We start from the raw sequence: 16035 nt of genomic DNA on the forward strand, positions 1-16035 counted from the left end.
GGTTTATGTCAAGGACAGGAGGCTGCAGAGGAAATCTGCAGGCCATCAAACCTGAATAAGAGAAAAGGCTTCCTATTCCAGTTCCTCCTGCGGGACCTCTTCAGGTCACTTTTATATTTACTCCAGAAGGACAAAGGATGCATCGGTACTTAGAGAATAAATATCGTAACGTGGACTTCCATCAGGCAACGCAAGTAACAGAAAGCTGATGGCCACAGCTATTCTTCACCAGTGTGATGACTGCCAATCCCCCTCCGCCCTTTTGATTCCCTTATTTTTTTTTCCAACCCTGTTCACTATCAATGCCATCAGGCGGGGCTCCCAATGTGGATCACTCTCAGAAGACTTGGCAGCCCTTGTGCCCCTAGATGCTTCCATTTCCTCTTTATGTGCACTTCTACATTTTCAACGAAGAAAGGGAGCCAGGAAGCAATGTGAGAACTAAACATAAGACTTGGTTACAACAAAAATGAGAGCATTCAAAGGCCTGATTGCCTGCTCCTTTGGCAATAGAGCTGCTCTGGAAAGGTCCTTGAGCCCTACTTCAGTGAAAATTAAAATAAATCACAGGCATTCTTCAAAGAAAAGGGATAAAATTATACATTTACCTACAGGGTATTGATACAGGCACAGATTTAGATAGATGTGTTATATAGTTCATGCACCCATACTAAACACGCATATGAATAATCCCTATACAGATGGCCAAACACTAACAGAGGAGCTTTATTCAGGACTCTGCAATTATGATAACTAGATATTCAACCAAAAGCCAAAAGGATGGTGTTAAGGCACAGAAATGAGCATGGAGAAATGGAATAGGATAAATTCTACCTCTTGACATCTTTATTGAAACAGGGCTGGTAGTCTATTGGACACTCGCAACAAGAGGCTTAAAACATATCAAACGATAATGAAACATAATTTCTAGGTTAACACCAAGATGAGAGCCACCATCTGGCACTTGTGCCAGCCTCAAAGCTGGACAAAGACACATATTACGAGGCCACACATTTGGAGGGAGAGAGGCAAAATGGAAAGTCAAAATGAATCCTCCAAACTTCAACAACAATAACAGTTTAAAACAGTGTGTGAAAACCCACATATCCTAAGACAAAACCTGGACAAAATGACTTCCTGTCTATGACCATTACTTATCTGGAATAATTTCTTTTAAGTTTAGAAGCTTAGAAAAGCTCCAATATCTCTCTTTAACCATTCATATACAAGCTGCCCTCCGAATATTAACCGTTTTCCAATTAACAACCTAAAGTGGATGGAGTTGAAAACTCTCTGTGATCATTCATTCCATCAATTAATATTTATCAACTGCCAACTTTGGCCTTGGCACTGGGTAAGTAATGATGAACAAGACCAATATGAACTCTGGAGCTCACAGTCTGGCCTCTATGTTCTAGATTGCACCGTCAGGATTTGGTTATAGTGAACTGACAGAACAGATGAAAAAAAAATCCTATGAAGCTTACAGTCACATAGACCCATCTCCAAAGAACACGGCACAGCTCACTGCTGTATTCTAAGATCTCGGTTTAACTCCCTGATTTGGAATTTAGGGATCACCTTCCCATGGAAAGCAATGCCATCAATGATGTTTGGATTCTAGGGTTGATCCATAAATCTTGAGTTGCCCTGCATGCAGCTGCAGTGTGATTTTAAGAGATTTCTGGTTTGTGTTACCCTGGGAATCAGTTGAATCAATAGTATTAAACTGTAATCTATAATCCCAACGCTGCTACCATGGATTGAAACAGTGGAGGCTGAAGTGTGCAATGCTGGGGATGCAAAAAGCTGGAAACACCTATGAGTGGGCTGGCTGCCGTCCTTCAGTCTCAATCTGTCCCCAGGACAAGGGAATATGCATGGTGGTAGAATCTCCCCAAAGGTGCTTAGGAGGGCAAGAATTACATTTGGAATAGCTCATTTGCACGTCAGCCATTGGCCTCTTACACAGAACCAAGGCACTGGTTCTGGCCAAGGCTATGCACATTTCATACCGTTGTTACTAGGAAATCACAAGTGACATGTTTTCTGGTTATTTCAGGAAGTATAATAGTGTTTTTACACATTCCCCCCTTTTTAAGATGTATGTCTTTTTCAATAGCTCTAATAGCATTTAAAGTATATTAAGTTACATTAATTTGCTGATTGAAGTATAGTTGATGTTTCAAGTATACAGCAAAGTGATTCAGTTTTACATCTATATATGTATATGTGTGTGTGTGTGTGTGTACATATATACACACACCAGAATATATATATATAAACATATACATATATATATATATATATATATATATATATATATATCTTTTTCAGATTCTTTTCCATTATAGGTTATTACAAGATACTGAATATAGTTCTCTATGCTATACAAGAGGTCCTTTTAACTTACATTAATTGTTAAACACCACTTTTTAGGCAGTTTCATTGCATGAGTCTCGTCTTCTCTTCTAGATCCCCCAAATTACAGCTCAGCATTTGACCAATAAAACAAGAACCTCAACTCAGGCCCATTTTGCCCAAACCATGGCACAGTTAGACGTGTAGCTAAAAATAGAGAAAAAAGCTATTCTAAACAAGAACCTGAGTCTCTGAGACAAAATTTTAAAAACCATTTTATTTATGTCTAAAAATAAGGGAGTAAAACATATGCTCTAGTAGTTACTGCCTGAAGAAAGTCATTTACTGGATCTGTGACAAGGTTAAGTAAAGTCTTTCTTACCAATCATTAACGATACCCTTAGGTTATACCCGCAAAATGTAGGTGCTTCAGCAGTGGTCACCCCGAATTATCTAAATAAAACACTTTGCCAGCCTTAGTGACAGAGTCACTATATGAAATACAATCTTCTCTGAAACAAAACGTCTGCCTTTTGTTCTCTTCCATCACTGCACTACAGAGAGTGAGTTCACATTTACACATCATTCTTCTGTTGTTTTCTTAACACAAAGTGGGGGTGGGGAGTGACTCCCAAATATTGCTCCTAGGGTTCCCAAAGCCTTTCTGAGCTCCCAGTAGGACCTGAACATACCTTTTCTCTGAAGAGCCCACAAGATGAAAGTTTCCAAGTCAACCCTCAAGACAGGAAAGTGACAGAACTAGAATCTGGCTCTGTCCAGTAAACACTCAGCTTGGGGACATCCACCCCAAGTGCCTCTAAGGAAAGAAAGCATCTGACCAGGATGAAGAGAACAAAATCCCATGGGAGGTGGCTAACATATAGAGAGGAGAAGCCTAGGCCAGACCTGGGCGCCAGCCGAACACGGGGACCCAGAAAGGTCTTTGAAGCCATGGGTGGGTTTGGTTTGAAATGCCTCTCCCACATCTTGTCATGCTTGGAAAGAGACCTGGGAACCCATGTTTACCCCACAGAAAGGTGATTCTCTGAGAATGCTTGGGAAAAAGCAGCATCCCTTGGAAACCATCAGAAATGCCCATTTCCAAGCCCACCGCAGACCTATTAAATCAGAAACTCTCAGGGTAGCCCAGAAATCTGTGTTTTCACAAGCTCTCCAGGAGTTTCTGAGGCAAAGTCAAGTTTGCAAACCACCACCATAGGATTAATTAAAATCACTGTAGTACAGTCCCTCTCCCAAGCCTTATTCATAATTGGAGAATGAGAGGTCTTTCCTCCTTCAAAAGAAATGTCAAGGATCAACAGGCCAAATAGGAAGTCGTGAGAAGGTTTAGGTGTTTTTTTAAGGCTGAATTTACCACGGCTCCTCCTCATTCATTTCAGGTTTGGGAATCTTGGTCATGGGCACCAACAAAGGCAGAGGAAAAAGCATCAGAAATGGATCTGATTCACCCCAGGGCCCAGCGAACATTGGACAACTTATTGCTACTTAAAGATCACTTTCAAGTAAGCAAGTGACATTAATGGTAATTGTAATGAACCGTACAGATCAAGAAAGCCCACCTGACTGTCTCCCCAACACAATTAAGAAAGACACCACTAAACCTTCCTCACAGATTTCCCAAGCGAGTGGCTATTTATAAGAGACCATGCAGAATTCAACAATAACATATGAGTCAATACATACGCTTAAATTTCAGAGCAAGTGCTTTTTAATCACTGAAACTCTTGGCTACTTATATCACAAGAACATTTAAATATGTTTCTCCCATCCCCCAAAATGAATTTTCAATCCTCTAAAAGAGACCAATGGTCTACTGAGAGGCAACAGAGACCATAATTTTTAATCGAGCACTAGGAGCTTTTCCACTAAAATAAAAAGCCACTCATTCACAAAGCATCAATCTACCTCCAACGGCTGTTCTTATTTTGCTTCCCAACACTTTAAAGTTCAAAAGATGAGAATCTGAAAAAGCAGCAGCAACACAAAAAGCACACCATGGAAATTCTAGAAGTCAAATGTACAACAGAAAGGACCTTTCTACACAAAATACAAGTGTCCATAACTAGCCTACTGGCACCCAGCCTGGCCTGCCTTTCTGAAACAAAAGTAAAACTCGGGTACTATTTTTTAATATAATTATTAGGCACTTGAAACTCAAGAAACCAGTTCTGTATCTTCTGGGATAACTGTCCTCCTTGGAAAATGAGTAGTGCTGAATAATCAACATGATTTTGCTCTGTCTTGATTTGTAGTATCATAGCCTTGTTGCTATTTTTTCAGCCTTCACCCCTAGTCATCGTAAATCTAGCTGCTTCCTTCTTTAGTGGTAATTAGCATTAGTCACAAGCCAAAAATGATTCCACATAAGAAGTAAAATAAACACAACCCTTCTTACCTTTCATGCCAAACTTGGAGTGTCTTGCCAACTTCAGCCGGAACAGCATTACCAGCAGACAAAATCCTACTACAGATGCAATTACCACCACAGCATAGACCTACAGAAAGGAAGGGAGGGCAGTTATGATCTTGATAATTAGTTTCTTATATCCAGGTGATGCTGATTTTGATGGAGATGGTTAATATTTATTGAATACTTACTACCTGCTTTTCTAAGAGCTTTATGGATATCAATTAATCTTTAACAACCCCAGGAAGATTTATGCAGGTCCTATTATTATCCCTATCTCTACAAATGAGAAAAGATAAGTTAAAGCTTATAAAAATGGGGATCCAATTGATATTATACAGATTAACATATACTAATACATCCTATATTATTACATAATGTATAGATAATAGATATTTTATCTCTCCCCATCCATCTATCTACCTATGTACCTATCTACCTACTTATCTGGAGAGAGAAGTGAGAGAGAGAGTATATAAAACATGAATGACAAAACTAATAATTTTTGAAGCTGCTGAAAGATACAATGGGGTTCATCTCACGATTTTCTCTACCACTGTACATGTTTGAAAACTGTCCATGATAAAAAAATTATTTTTAAGTTGACTACTGTTGCTCTTAGAAGTCAGGGTGCCCTAGAGCAGTGAGTAGGTCTGCAAGCGAGCAGGAAGACACTTGTGGGTGAGCACAGCCTGTGAAAGCTCATGAGGTTGTAGACTTCTGACATGTGAACTTTTCTGTATGTATAAGAAAGATCAATACAAAGTTGTTTTTTTAACTTAAAGGTGTAGCTGCAAGTTGTGAATCATACAAGTAGAGAGAGGAGATGCAGATCTTTGTGAATCCTGTCACAGCCCCAAGCTGGGGATCACAGAGGCACAAGTGCATAGTGCTAAGTACACACTAACAATTTAGAAACAAAGATCGCCACAGGACTATGCATCATCTTCCATTTTTGCTGTTTACCCCAAAGTCCCACTTCCAAAATAAATTTGTTTCTATAAACCAGGAGTTCGCAAACTTTTCCTGTAAAGGGTCATATAGTAAATATTTTAGGCTCCGGGGGCCTACAGTCTGTGTTGCAACTAGACAACTCCCCTGCTGTAGTGTGATAACAGCCACAGACAATATGCAAACCAATGGGCGTGTCTGTGTTCCAATAAAACTTTATTTACCACAACAGATGGATAGCTGGATTTGGATATAGTTTGCCTAAACTGTCCTAGATGCCCATACTGACTTAAATGTCTAAGTTTCATTTAATCCACATAACAGTCCATACGACATATTACTATTGTCCCCATCTGTGGTAATCATTAGTGTTGTTTCCCAGACATTTCTGTTTTCCCCTATGTTTCTCTTTGTAGGATTCACTTCCTGGCTTCCTTGTGGTGAGATGGGTTCACGTGACTAGTTCTGGCCAATGAGTTGAGACTTGTATCACTGCCAGGAGGAGGATTTCACTGCTTACTGCAAGATCTTAGACTAAAGCAGTGGCTCTCAACCAAGGATAATGTTGCACCCAGGGGACATTTGGCAATCTAGAGTGGTCACAACTGGGAGAAAGGTGCTACTAGCATCTAGTGGGTCAAGGCCAGGGAAGCTGCTAAAGATCCTTCAGTGCCCAGGAGAGCCCCCCACAAAAAAAATTATTCATCAATAATAGTAGCGTTAATAGTGCCAAGGGAAGTGCTCTCTTTCTCTGTGCCATAATAAATGCTAACTTTTCAAAAGGTAGCTGCCTTGTCAGCCTCATCTTGGAATGAGGATGATGCTGATAGAGCTCCCAGCCAATACGTGTAATGAAGCAATAAATAAACGTTTGTTGTTTTAAGCCACTGAAATTTGGGGGTTTTTGTTACTGCAGCATAGCTTATCCTGACTGATATACCCAGCTCATAGTGAGAGGCAGTGTCAAGTGGAGATTAAGGATATGGATTGTTTCTGAGTTTGAAATTTAGATTTACCACTTACTAACTACATGGTTTCCAAATTACTTAACCTCTCAGCATCTCATAAACCTCATGTATAAAACAGAAAATATAATAACACTACCTTGCAGGTTGTTATAAATCCTCAATTAGTCAATGCAGATAATGGGCTTGACACAGTGCTTACTATAATAAGTAATTAATTATGTTGGCTATGATGATGATGATAAAACTGAGATTTACAAAATAAATAAATAAATAAGCAGCCCAGGATCATACCTCTCAAACTTGGGATTGGAATCAAAGTCTGCCCAAGTATAAAACCTGTGATTTATGTGTGATTTACCCACTACATTGCCTCTCCAAAGCACGTGGCTGAGAGCAAAGGCAGGATAATAAAAACATATGGCTAATCCCTCCACAGCACCTTCAGATGGGGTCAGATGGGGACAGCATTAAATAAGCTACAAAGCACAGAAAAGACCACATGCCAAACAGTTGGCTAGGATGGAGCAAAGGTGTAATCATTCTCTCTTCTGGTGCTTCAAGCTGTGAGTGGCTGTCCCACAGAATGCTTCTACAGATGTCTGAGTACAAACTTAACTCTGTCTCTGTGGCCTCTATATAAATAGAATGGTAGTGATTCCTAAAAGGCTAGTTATAAATCAACTTGTTCTAACCAAGATCATTTCCCTCAAACTTACCTAATGATTTCGGATGTTTCTTTCTCAATCTTTATTTCTAACTAACATTTGCATGGGAAAGAGATCATAATATTTTAGCTATAAGAGTCTCTACCCTATTATTAAATTCCAAAATTCTACAGATGAAAGAAGAATTCATTAATAAACAAGTTCAAACACTATTTTATAGATAAGGAACCTGGGACAGAGAGACATTTGGAGGACTTGCCCTGAGTCCCAGGATCACTCTGCAGAACGACAGTCTTACCCACTTTGGAAAGTACTCAACTGGCATTCAAGAGACCTATGTCCTAATGAACCCAGAATACCTTGCCTTTACCAGCTGTGAGACCTCACAGGTGCTTCACTTCTCCCAGCCTCTGTTTCCTCACTTGTACGTGGGGATAACAATACCTGCCCTGCATTATCTACTTCATTAAAGAATACTTAAGTCATCTTAGAAAATGGAAAGGTGTTCTTCTCCAGAAAAGCAGCTAATAATCTGCTAACAAATATTTAAACCTATTGAAGCAGTTCTAAATGTAAAGAATCCTTTAATAAACAAAAACTCCTGTGACAATGAGAAGAATCATTTCCTCAAAAACAAGTTATTTCATAAATACAGAATTTCATGTACTCTGTGCATGTGTGTTGGGGTGGGGGTGGTCTTCACATGGGAGAAAAGCAGGAGTGAGTTTGTTTGTTTGGTTGGTTGGTTAGTTGGTTTTTATCTGAGGCTACCTCTCAGCATAGAACAAAGAGCTGCTCTCCTCTGAAAATCCAGCGGGGTTCATGAGGAGCATCTGCTAGACCAGAAAGGTGAATGCTTAAGGCTGTCTTGCAAATGCTCTGAAAACACCTTTGAATTTTGTATCAGCTCCCTGACTCTGAAACTCTTTTTCTAATCTAATGATCTTCCCTGTGATCAGGGACTGTTATGTATCAAATATTTGATCCACACATAATTTTAAAATTTTCTTTAAATTCTACAAAACATTGCCTTGTATCTCTCATGCAGATTTCTAAGAGCCACAGGTGGAGTCAAAACATACAGACTTTCAATGAAGATTATTTTCACTCATCTTGCCTTCCAATGACACTACTATAGATAGTTCAAACATCAAGATACACCAATTGGGGGCTTAAATGTATCATGTGGGTTCGAAAGAGAAAACTGAAGTTGGTATATAATTTTTAGTAATTGGAATACATACACATCTGTGGGCTTAACACATGTTCCTTGGATTCCTTACATATGCAAACAATGTTCTCAAACCAAGAAACATTAAGTGGTTTTGTATGAGAGTAAAAACTGAAATGAATGCATAAGGCAGGAATTAGAAAACATTCTGCAGTTGATTTAACACAGCAGTTTTCCTTGTTATTTCAATGCAATGCACATAGTCATCCGTGGAAATGTGTGTGTGTGTGTGTGTGTGGTGTGTGTCTCCAAATACTGGATGTGCATATTTTGAGTTGTAGTTAAGTTGTATCTATTTATGAGCCTCCTGGTCCCACTGCATGGCCCTGGTTTAAATAGCCATCACATCTCTTTATCATTGCACCAGACACCTAAATCATCATCACCCCACTTCTAATCCCTCTCTTCTGCAACCCATTCTATAGTGTTCATCATTAGTCTAATCATCTCCTAGGTGCCAGGCACTATTCTAAGGACTAGGGATACAGCCATGAAAAACACTGAGTTGCCTATACTAAGAATCTTACTAAAGAATCAGGGAAGGAAAAAAGATACTGAACATGTAAACAAATAAATAATCAAGGTAATTACACACAATAATAACTGCTCAGAAGAAAATGAAACAGGGTAATGGCTGCTGCTGGCCACTCTAGCTAAAGCTATGTGATGACCATTGGGAAGTGCATACCTTCTAGAGGGAACGGCAAATGAAGCCTGTGAGACAAGAGTAAGCCTGGAGCATGCAAGAGAGTATTTTAAAAAGATAGTTGGTAAACAGTGAAGAGAGTATGGAGATGAAGTCAGAGGGACAGACAAGGTCAAGAAATGTAGGGCCCTGTTAACCACCATGAGGAGTTGGTTTCTGTAACAAAAGTTTTATTACAATGCATTGGGAAGACTCTGAGAATGATAATAAAAGAGTGATCACTCGACGGAGAAGGCTCAAGGGTGGGGTAAGAAGATCCTAAACTCATCTCCTACCATGGACACAGCAAATCTTTCAACTAAAGATGAAATAATTCCCTCAGAAAGGGACCTGAAAACTAGAAGAACAAAGCCTCCACTTGTGCCATCACAAGTATAAAATGTGGGAATGGGGAGTAAAAAAGATAAAGCTTTAGAATGTGTTCAAATTTAAGTTGCTACCAACTTAAAATGGGCTACTACTTACATAGGATGTTATATGTGAACCTCATAGTTACCACAAGGGAAAAACTTATAGTAAATCCAGGAAAAAAATGATAAGGGAATCTAAACATAACACTAAAGAAAACCACCAAAACAAAAGGTAAGAGAGAAAGAGAATAAGAAAGGAACAGAAAGGAACTACAAAGACAGCCATAAAACAACTACCAAAATGACACCAATACATACTGGTCAATAATTACTTTAAATGTAAATGGACTAAATTCACCAATTAAAAGAGCAACTGAACAGATAAAAAAGCATGGTCTATCTATATGTTGCCTACAAGATACTCACTTCAGAAGAAAGAATACACAAAGACTGAAAATGAAGAGATTGAAAAAGATATTCCAGGCAAATGGAAATAAAAAGAAAGCTGGAATAATAGACAAAACAAACACAGTAATAAAAGACAAAGGGCATTACATAATGATAAAGGGGTCAATCCAGCAAGGAGATATAACATTTACAAATGTATATACACCCAACACAGGAGCACCAAGATACATAGAGCAAATATTAATGTACTTAAAGGGAGAAATTGAGAGTAATGCAATAATAGTAGGGGACTTTAACACCCCACTTACACCAATGGATAGATTATCCAAACAGAAAATTATTAAGGAAACATCAGACTTTGACACATACCAGATGACCTTACTGGATATACACAGAACATTCCACCCAAAAGCAGTAGATACACATTCTTCTCAAGTGCACATGGAAGATTCTCCAAGATAGATCACATGTTAGGTCACTAAACAAGTCTTAATAAATGCAAGAGGATTAAAATCATATCAAGCATCTTCTCCACTGACAATTGTATGAAACTGGAAATCAATCACAAGAAAAATATGGGAAAAACTACAAAAACGTGACGATTAAGCAACATGCTACTAAACAACCCATGGGTCTTTGAAGAAATAAAAGGAGAAATTAAAAAAAAATACATAGCAATGAATAAAAACAGAAATACAACATACCAAAATCTTTGGAATGCAGCAAAAGTGGTTACAAGAGGGAAGTTCATAGCAATACAGGCCAACTTCAAGACACTAGAAAAATCCCAAATAAGCAGTCTAACTTTACACCTAAAGGAACTAGAAAAAGAATAACAAATGAAGCCCATTATTAGTACAAGGAAGGAAATAATAAAAATCAGAGCAGAAATAAATAAAGACTGAAAAGTAGAAAAGATCAATAAAACTAAGAGCTGGTTCTTTAAAGAAATAAACGAAATCAATAGAACTTTAGCTAGACTAATAAAAAAGAGAGAGGACTCATATATAAAATCAGAAATGAAAGAGGAGAAATAACAATGACACCATAGAAAAACAAAGGATCATAAAAGATTATCATAAACACTTATTTGCCAAAAAACTGGCAACCTAGAACAAATGGATAAACTCCTAGAAACACAATTTTCCAAGAATGAATTATGAAGAAAAAGAAAATCTGATTAGACAAATTACTAGTAAGGGAATTGAAACAGCAATCAAAATTCTCTCAACAAACAAAAGCCCAGGACAAAAGGGCTTCACTGGCAAATTCTACAAAACATTCCAAGAATATTTAAGACCTATCCTTCTCAAATTCTTCCAGAAAATTGAAGAGGAAGGAAGCCTTCCAAACACATTCTACAAAGCTAGCATTTTCCTGATACCAAAACCAGACAAGGACACCACAAAAAAAGAGAGAATTACCAGCCAATATTCCTGATGGCCACAGATGCAAAAATTCTCAATGAATATTAGCAAAACATATCCAATAATGCATTAAAAGGATCATACACCACAATGAAATATAATTTATTCCAGGGATTCAAGGATGGTTCAATATCTGCAAATCAATCAATGTGATATATAACATTAACAAAATGAAGGGTAAACAATCACATGATCATCTCAATAAATGAAGAAAAAAGCACCTGACAAAATTCAACATCCAGTTATGATAACAACTCAACAAAGTGGGTACAGAGGGAACATACTTCAACATAATACAGGCCATATATGACAAACCCACAGCTAACATCATACTCAGTAGTGAAAAGCAGAAAGCTTTTCCTCTACGATCAGGATCAAGACAAGGATGCCCACTCTTGCCACTATCATTCAACATAGGGTTGGAAGTCCTAGTCATAGAAATTAGGCAAGAAAAAGAAATAAAAGGCATCCAAATCAGAAAGGAGGAAGTAAAAACTGTCATGATTTTCAGATGACATGATAAAATGTACAGCATTTCTATACACTAATAATGATCTATCAGAAAGAGAAGTTAAGAAAATAATCCCATTTACAATTGCACCAAAAGAATAAAATACCTAGGAATAAATTTAACAAAAAGTGAAAGACCAACACACGGAAAACTATAAGACCCTGACGAAAGAAACTGAAAAAGACACAAATAAGTGGAAAGATATTCCACATTCATGAACTGGAAGAATTAATATTGTTAAAATGTCCACAGTACCCAAAGTAATCTACAGATTCAGTGTAATCCCTATCAAAATTCCAATGGCATATCTCATAGACCTAGGACAAATAATCCTAAAATTTGAATAGTACCACTAAAGAACCCGAATAGCCAAAACTATCATGAGAAAGAAGAACAAAGCTGAAGGTATCTCACTCCCTGATTTCAAACTGTACTACAAAACTATAGTAATCAAAACAATATAGTACTGGCACAAAAACAGACACACAGATCAAGAGAACAGCAGTGAGAACCCAGAAATAAACCCATACGTATATGGACAATTAATTTACAACAAAGGAGCAAAGAACATACAATGGAAAAAGGCTATCTCTTCAATAAATGGTGCAGGGAAAACTGGACAGCCACATGCAAAAGAATGAAACTAGACCACTATCTCATGCCACACACAAAAATTAACTCAAAATGGATTAAAGATCTGAATGTAAGACCTGAAACCATAAAATTCTTAGAGGAAAACATAGGCAGTAACCTCATTGACATTAGTTTTAACAATGTTTTTGTGGATCTGAATCCAAAGGCAAGGGAAACAAAAGCAAAAATAAACAAACAGTACTACATCAAACTAAAAAGCTCTGCACAGTGAAGGAAACCATTAACAAAATAAAAATTCAACCTCTGGAGTGGAAGAAGATATTTGCAAATCACATATCTGATAAGGGGTTAAGATCCAAAATATATAAAGAACTCATACAACTCAACAATAGAAAAACAAACAACCAGATTAAAAATGTGCAGGAGATCTGAATAGACATTTTTCCAAAGACATACAGATGGCCAATAAGCACATGAAAAGATGTTCAACATCACTAGTTATTAGGGAAATGCAAATCAGAACCGCAATGAGATATCACCTCACACCTGTTAGTATGGCTATTATTGAAAAGCAAGAAATAACAAATGTTGTCAAGGATGCTGAGAAAAGGGAATCCTCATACACTGTTGGTGCGGCTGTAAATTAGTGCAGTCACTATGTAAAACAGTATGGAGATTCCTGAAAAACTTCAAAATAGAACTACCACATGACCCAGCTATTCCACTTCTGGCTATTTATACAAGAACACAAAAACACTAATTCAAAAGGATATATGCACCTGTATGTTCAATGCAGCACTGTTTACAATAGCCAAGATGTGGTAACAACCTAAGTGTTCATCAGTAGACAAATGGATAAAGAAGATGTGGTATATATACACAATGGAATATTACTCAGCCATGAAAAACAATGAAATCCTGCCATTTGTGACAACATGGATGGACCTTAAAGGTATTATATTAACTGAAATAAGTCATACAGAGAAAGACAAATACCATATGATTTCACTCATTTGTAGAATCAAAAAAAACAAGCAAACAAAGAAAACAAAATAGAAACAGACTCATAGATACAGAGATCAGATTAGTGGTTACCAGAAAGGAAGGGAGCTGGGGGTGGGCAAAATGGGTAAATGAGGTCAACTGTATGGTGACGGACACCAACTAGACTTCTGGGGATGATCACTTTTTAGTGTATTCAGATGTTGGATCACAAGGTAGTACAGATGAAACTTATAAAATAAAAAACTTATTTAAAAAAGTCACTCAGGCTGCTATATGGAGAAAGGCCAGAAGATCACAAGAGTGGGAGGGGGGACAGGGTAGGAGGCTGTGGCAGTCATCCAGGAACAAGCAATTGTGGCAAACTTTCTCGGCAAAGGGCCAGATGGTAAATATTTCCAGCATTGCAGGCCATACAGACTTTGCTGCAACTACTCCACATGCCCCTGTAGCGCAAAAGTAGCCACAGATGATATGTAAATAGGCATGACTGTGTTCCAATAAAACTTTATTTATGGACACTGACATGTGAATTTCATAAAATTTTCATTTGTCACAAAATGTCACCCTTCTTTTGATTTTTCTTTTCAAACCACTTAAAAATGTAAAAACTATTCTTAGCCTGCAGACTGCCCCCAAACAGGCATAAGCCAGACTTGGCCGGAGGGCCATAGTTTGCCAGCCTCTGGGTTAGCCTGTGGCTGAGGCTGGGGAGGTAGGGAGATATGGATGGGTTGGCAGTTTACAAGCAGGCAGAACTCACGGGATGTTAGACTGGGCACACAAGACAGGGAGGAAAAGAAAAGAATGGAGGAATCTGCTGGGTTTTGACCTGAGCAGCTGACAGACCAGCCCCGACAAAAGTCCTGGGGAGATGCAGCCCTGCTGCTCACTCACGCCCCCTTCAATGCTCCTCCCTGCGCCATAAAGCTAACTACCTGGCACTGTGGTTCAAGACCTCATGGCCCTGCCTCGGACCGCCCTCCCTCATACGCCTTACCTTCCAAGCAAGAATGCTTCCAGACTGCAGGCTCAGGCTAACACCCAAAACGCCCTGCCTTTCGTTTCCGCTATGTCCAAATCCCAGGCATTCCACACAGGCCGTGGAAAAGGCCACCTGTCCCACAAAGACTCCTCTGGCTCTCCCAGCAGGAAGGAACAGGGCACCTGCCCCTCTCCTTCACTCTCTCGCATTGCCTTGCTCAGCCTCTGTTTGTAATTTAGGTACTAATATTCACGTCTCAGGTCTCTGACTTAAGTGTAAGCTCCAAAGGGCCAGATATGTGTTTCATTCGTATGTTTATATCCCCCCACGGCCAGTCCCTTCCAGAACCTACTGGATTCCTTACGTTTGGTGGGCACTGAAATTTTTTTTAAATATTTAAGGAGACAGGTGTGGAGACAGAAAGAACTCTACATGTCCCTGAATGAGAAAGCTGGTTTCTTGCTCTTCTAGTAATAATCTTTTAAAGGACAGATATTTAAAACAGGAATCACCAGCAGTAGGTCAGAGGCTATATGGTACCTTTATCACTCTCTTAAACCTTTCCACTAGTTCCTCCACACTTCAACACTCTATTTATGGCTGAACAATAAAAATGTTTTGTTGAAAGACTCGCACTGAAGCAGCTCCATTCCTCCAACATTCAAGCATCCAAACTGCTCAGAACCATTCTACGAAACACTTAAGTATCCCACTCACCGAGAGATGTTCCCGACCAGTTTTGTCAGCAACATCTGTGGAAGGGATTTCATTACTTCTGTTCGTGGTGTCCCCAATGTCATTTGCCGCAGTCCCATAATCTTAAATTGGAGAAAGGGGAAAACGAAGGAAGTATGAAGTTGTCATTAGGCTACCAACAAACATGAGGCCACAGTACAACCCAGAATGAAGCGAGACAAATTACAAGATTCCAAACCACTGACAGCGTGGCTGGGGAGAAGCGTGACCCGCCGTTGGGTTAAATCCATTGCAGTGTTAGGACTGTGCGATGCCAAAATTATATTCAGCCCAGATCTTTACATCATTGTTTTGTTTGGTCAAATTCCAAGCCAGGTCTAGGATTTTTCTTTGCACATAAGAATATATTCCTTTTTTGATAAAGTATTTAATGAAAATACAAAAGAGAATCGATCATGTAAGAGTCAGATTTACAGACCTGGAAGGGTCTTTGGAAATTGAGTCTAACCACAAGTTTTACAGCTGCAGAATGAGAGCTAAGGGATGTTAAACGACTAGTCTAAAGTCAACTGGCAAGAAGGCAACAGCCTAGACGTGAACCAGGCTTGAAATCAGCAGCTCTGATTTCCGAGGTAGAAGCACTCAAGGTAGAATGTGGAATCGGCACCAATAGGGAACTTGGGTCCACATCTGAACTTTTTTGAAGAGTTCTGAATTGCCAATATATCAGTTTCAGAATTAATGTGTAGGGA

The 16035-nt window shown here is 38.7% G+C and overlaps 1 protein-coding gene across 3 annotated transcripts in view; it reads right to left on the bottom strand.

The window, feature by feature from the left end:
- The window catches only part of LOC103069787 (BDNF/NT-3 growth factors receptor), a 221936-nt gene that overhangs the window by 118232 nt on the left and 87669 nt on the right, over positions 1-16035 (bottom strand). For all 3 annotated transcript variants that reach the window (XM_007467428.1, XM_007467427.1, XM_007467429.1), the window contains 2 exons: positions 15305-15405; positions 4778-4877 (listed from right to left, as the gene is read on the bottom strand). In XM_007467428.1, the coding sequence (XP_007467490.1) occupies positions 4778-4877; positions 15305-15405 (201 nt within the window). The remainder of the gene's footprint in view (positions 1-4777; positions 4878-15304; positions 15406-16035) is intronic.

This window comes from Lipotes vexillifer, unplaced genomic scaffold (assembly GCF_000442215.2).
Source record: "Lipotes vexillifer unplaced genomic scaffold, Lipotes_vexillifer_v1.1 scaffold917, whole genome shotgun sequence".
In the NCBI taxonomy this organism is placed as follows: Eukaryota; Metazoa; Chordata; class Mammalia; order Artiodactyla; family Lipotidae; genus Lipotes; species Lipotes vexillifer.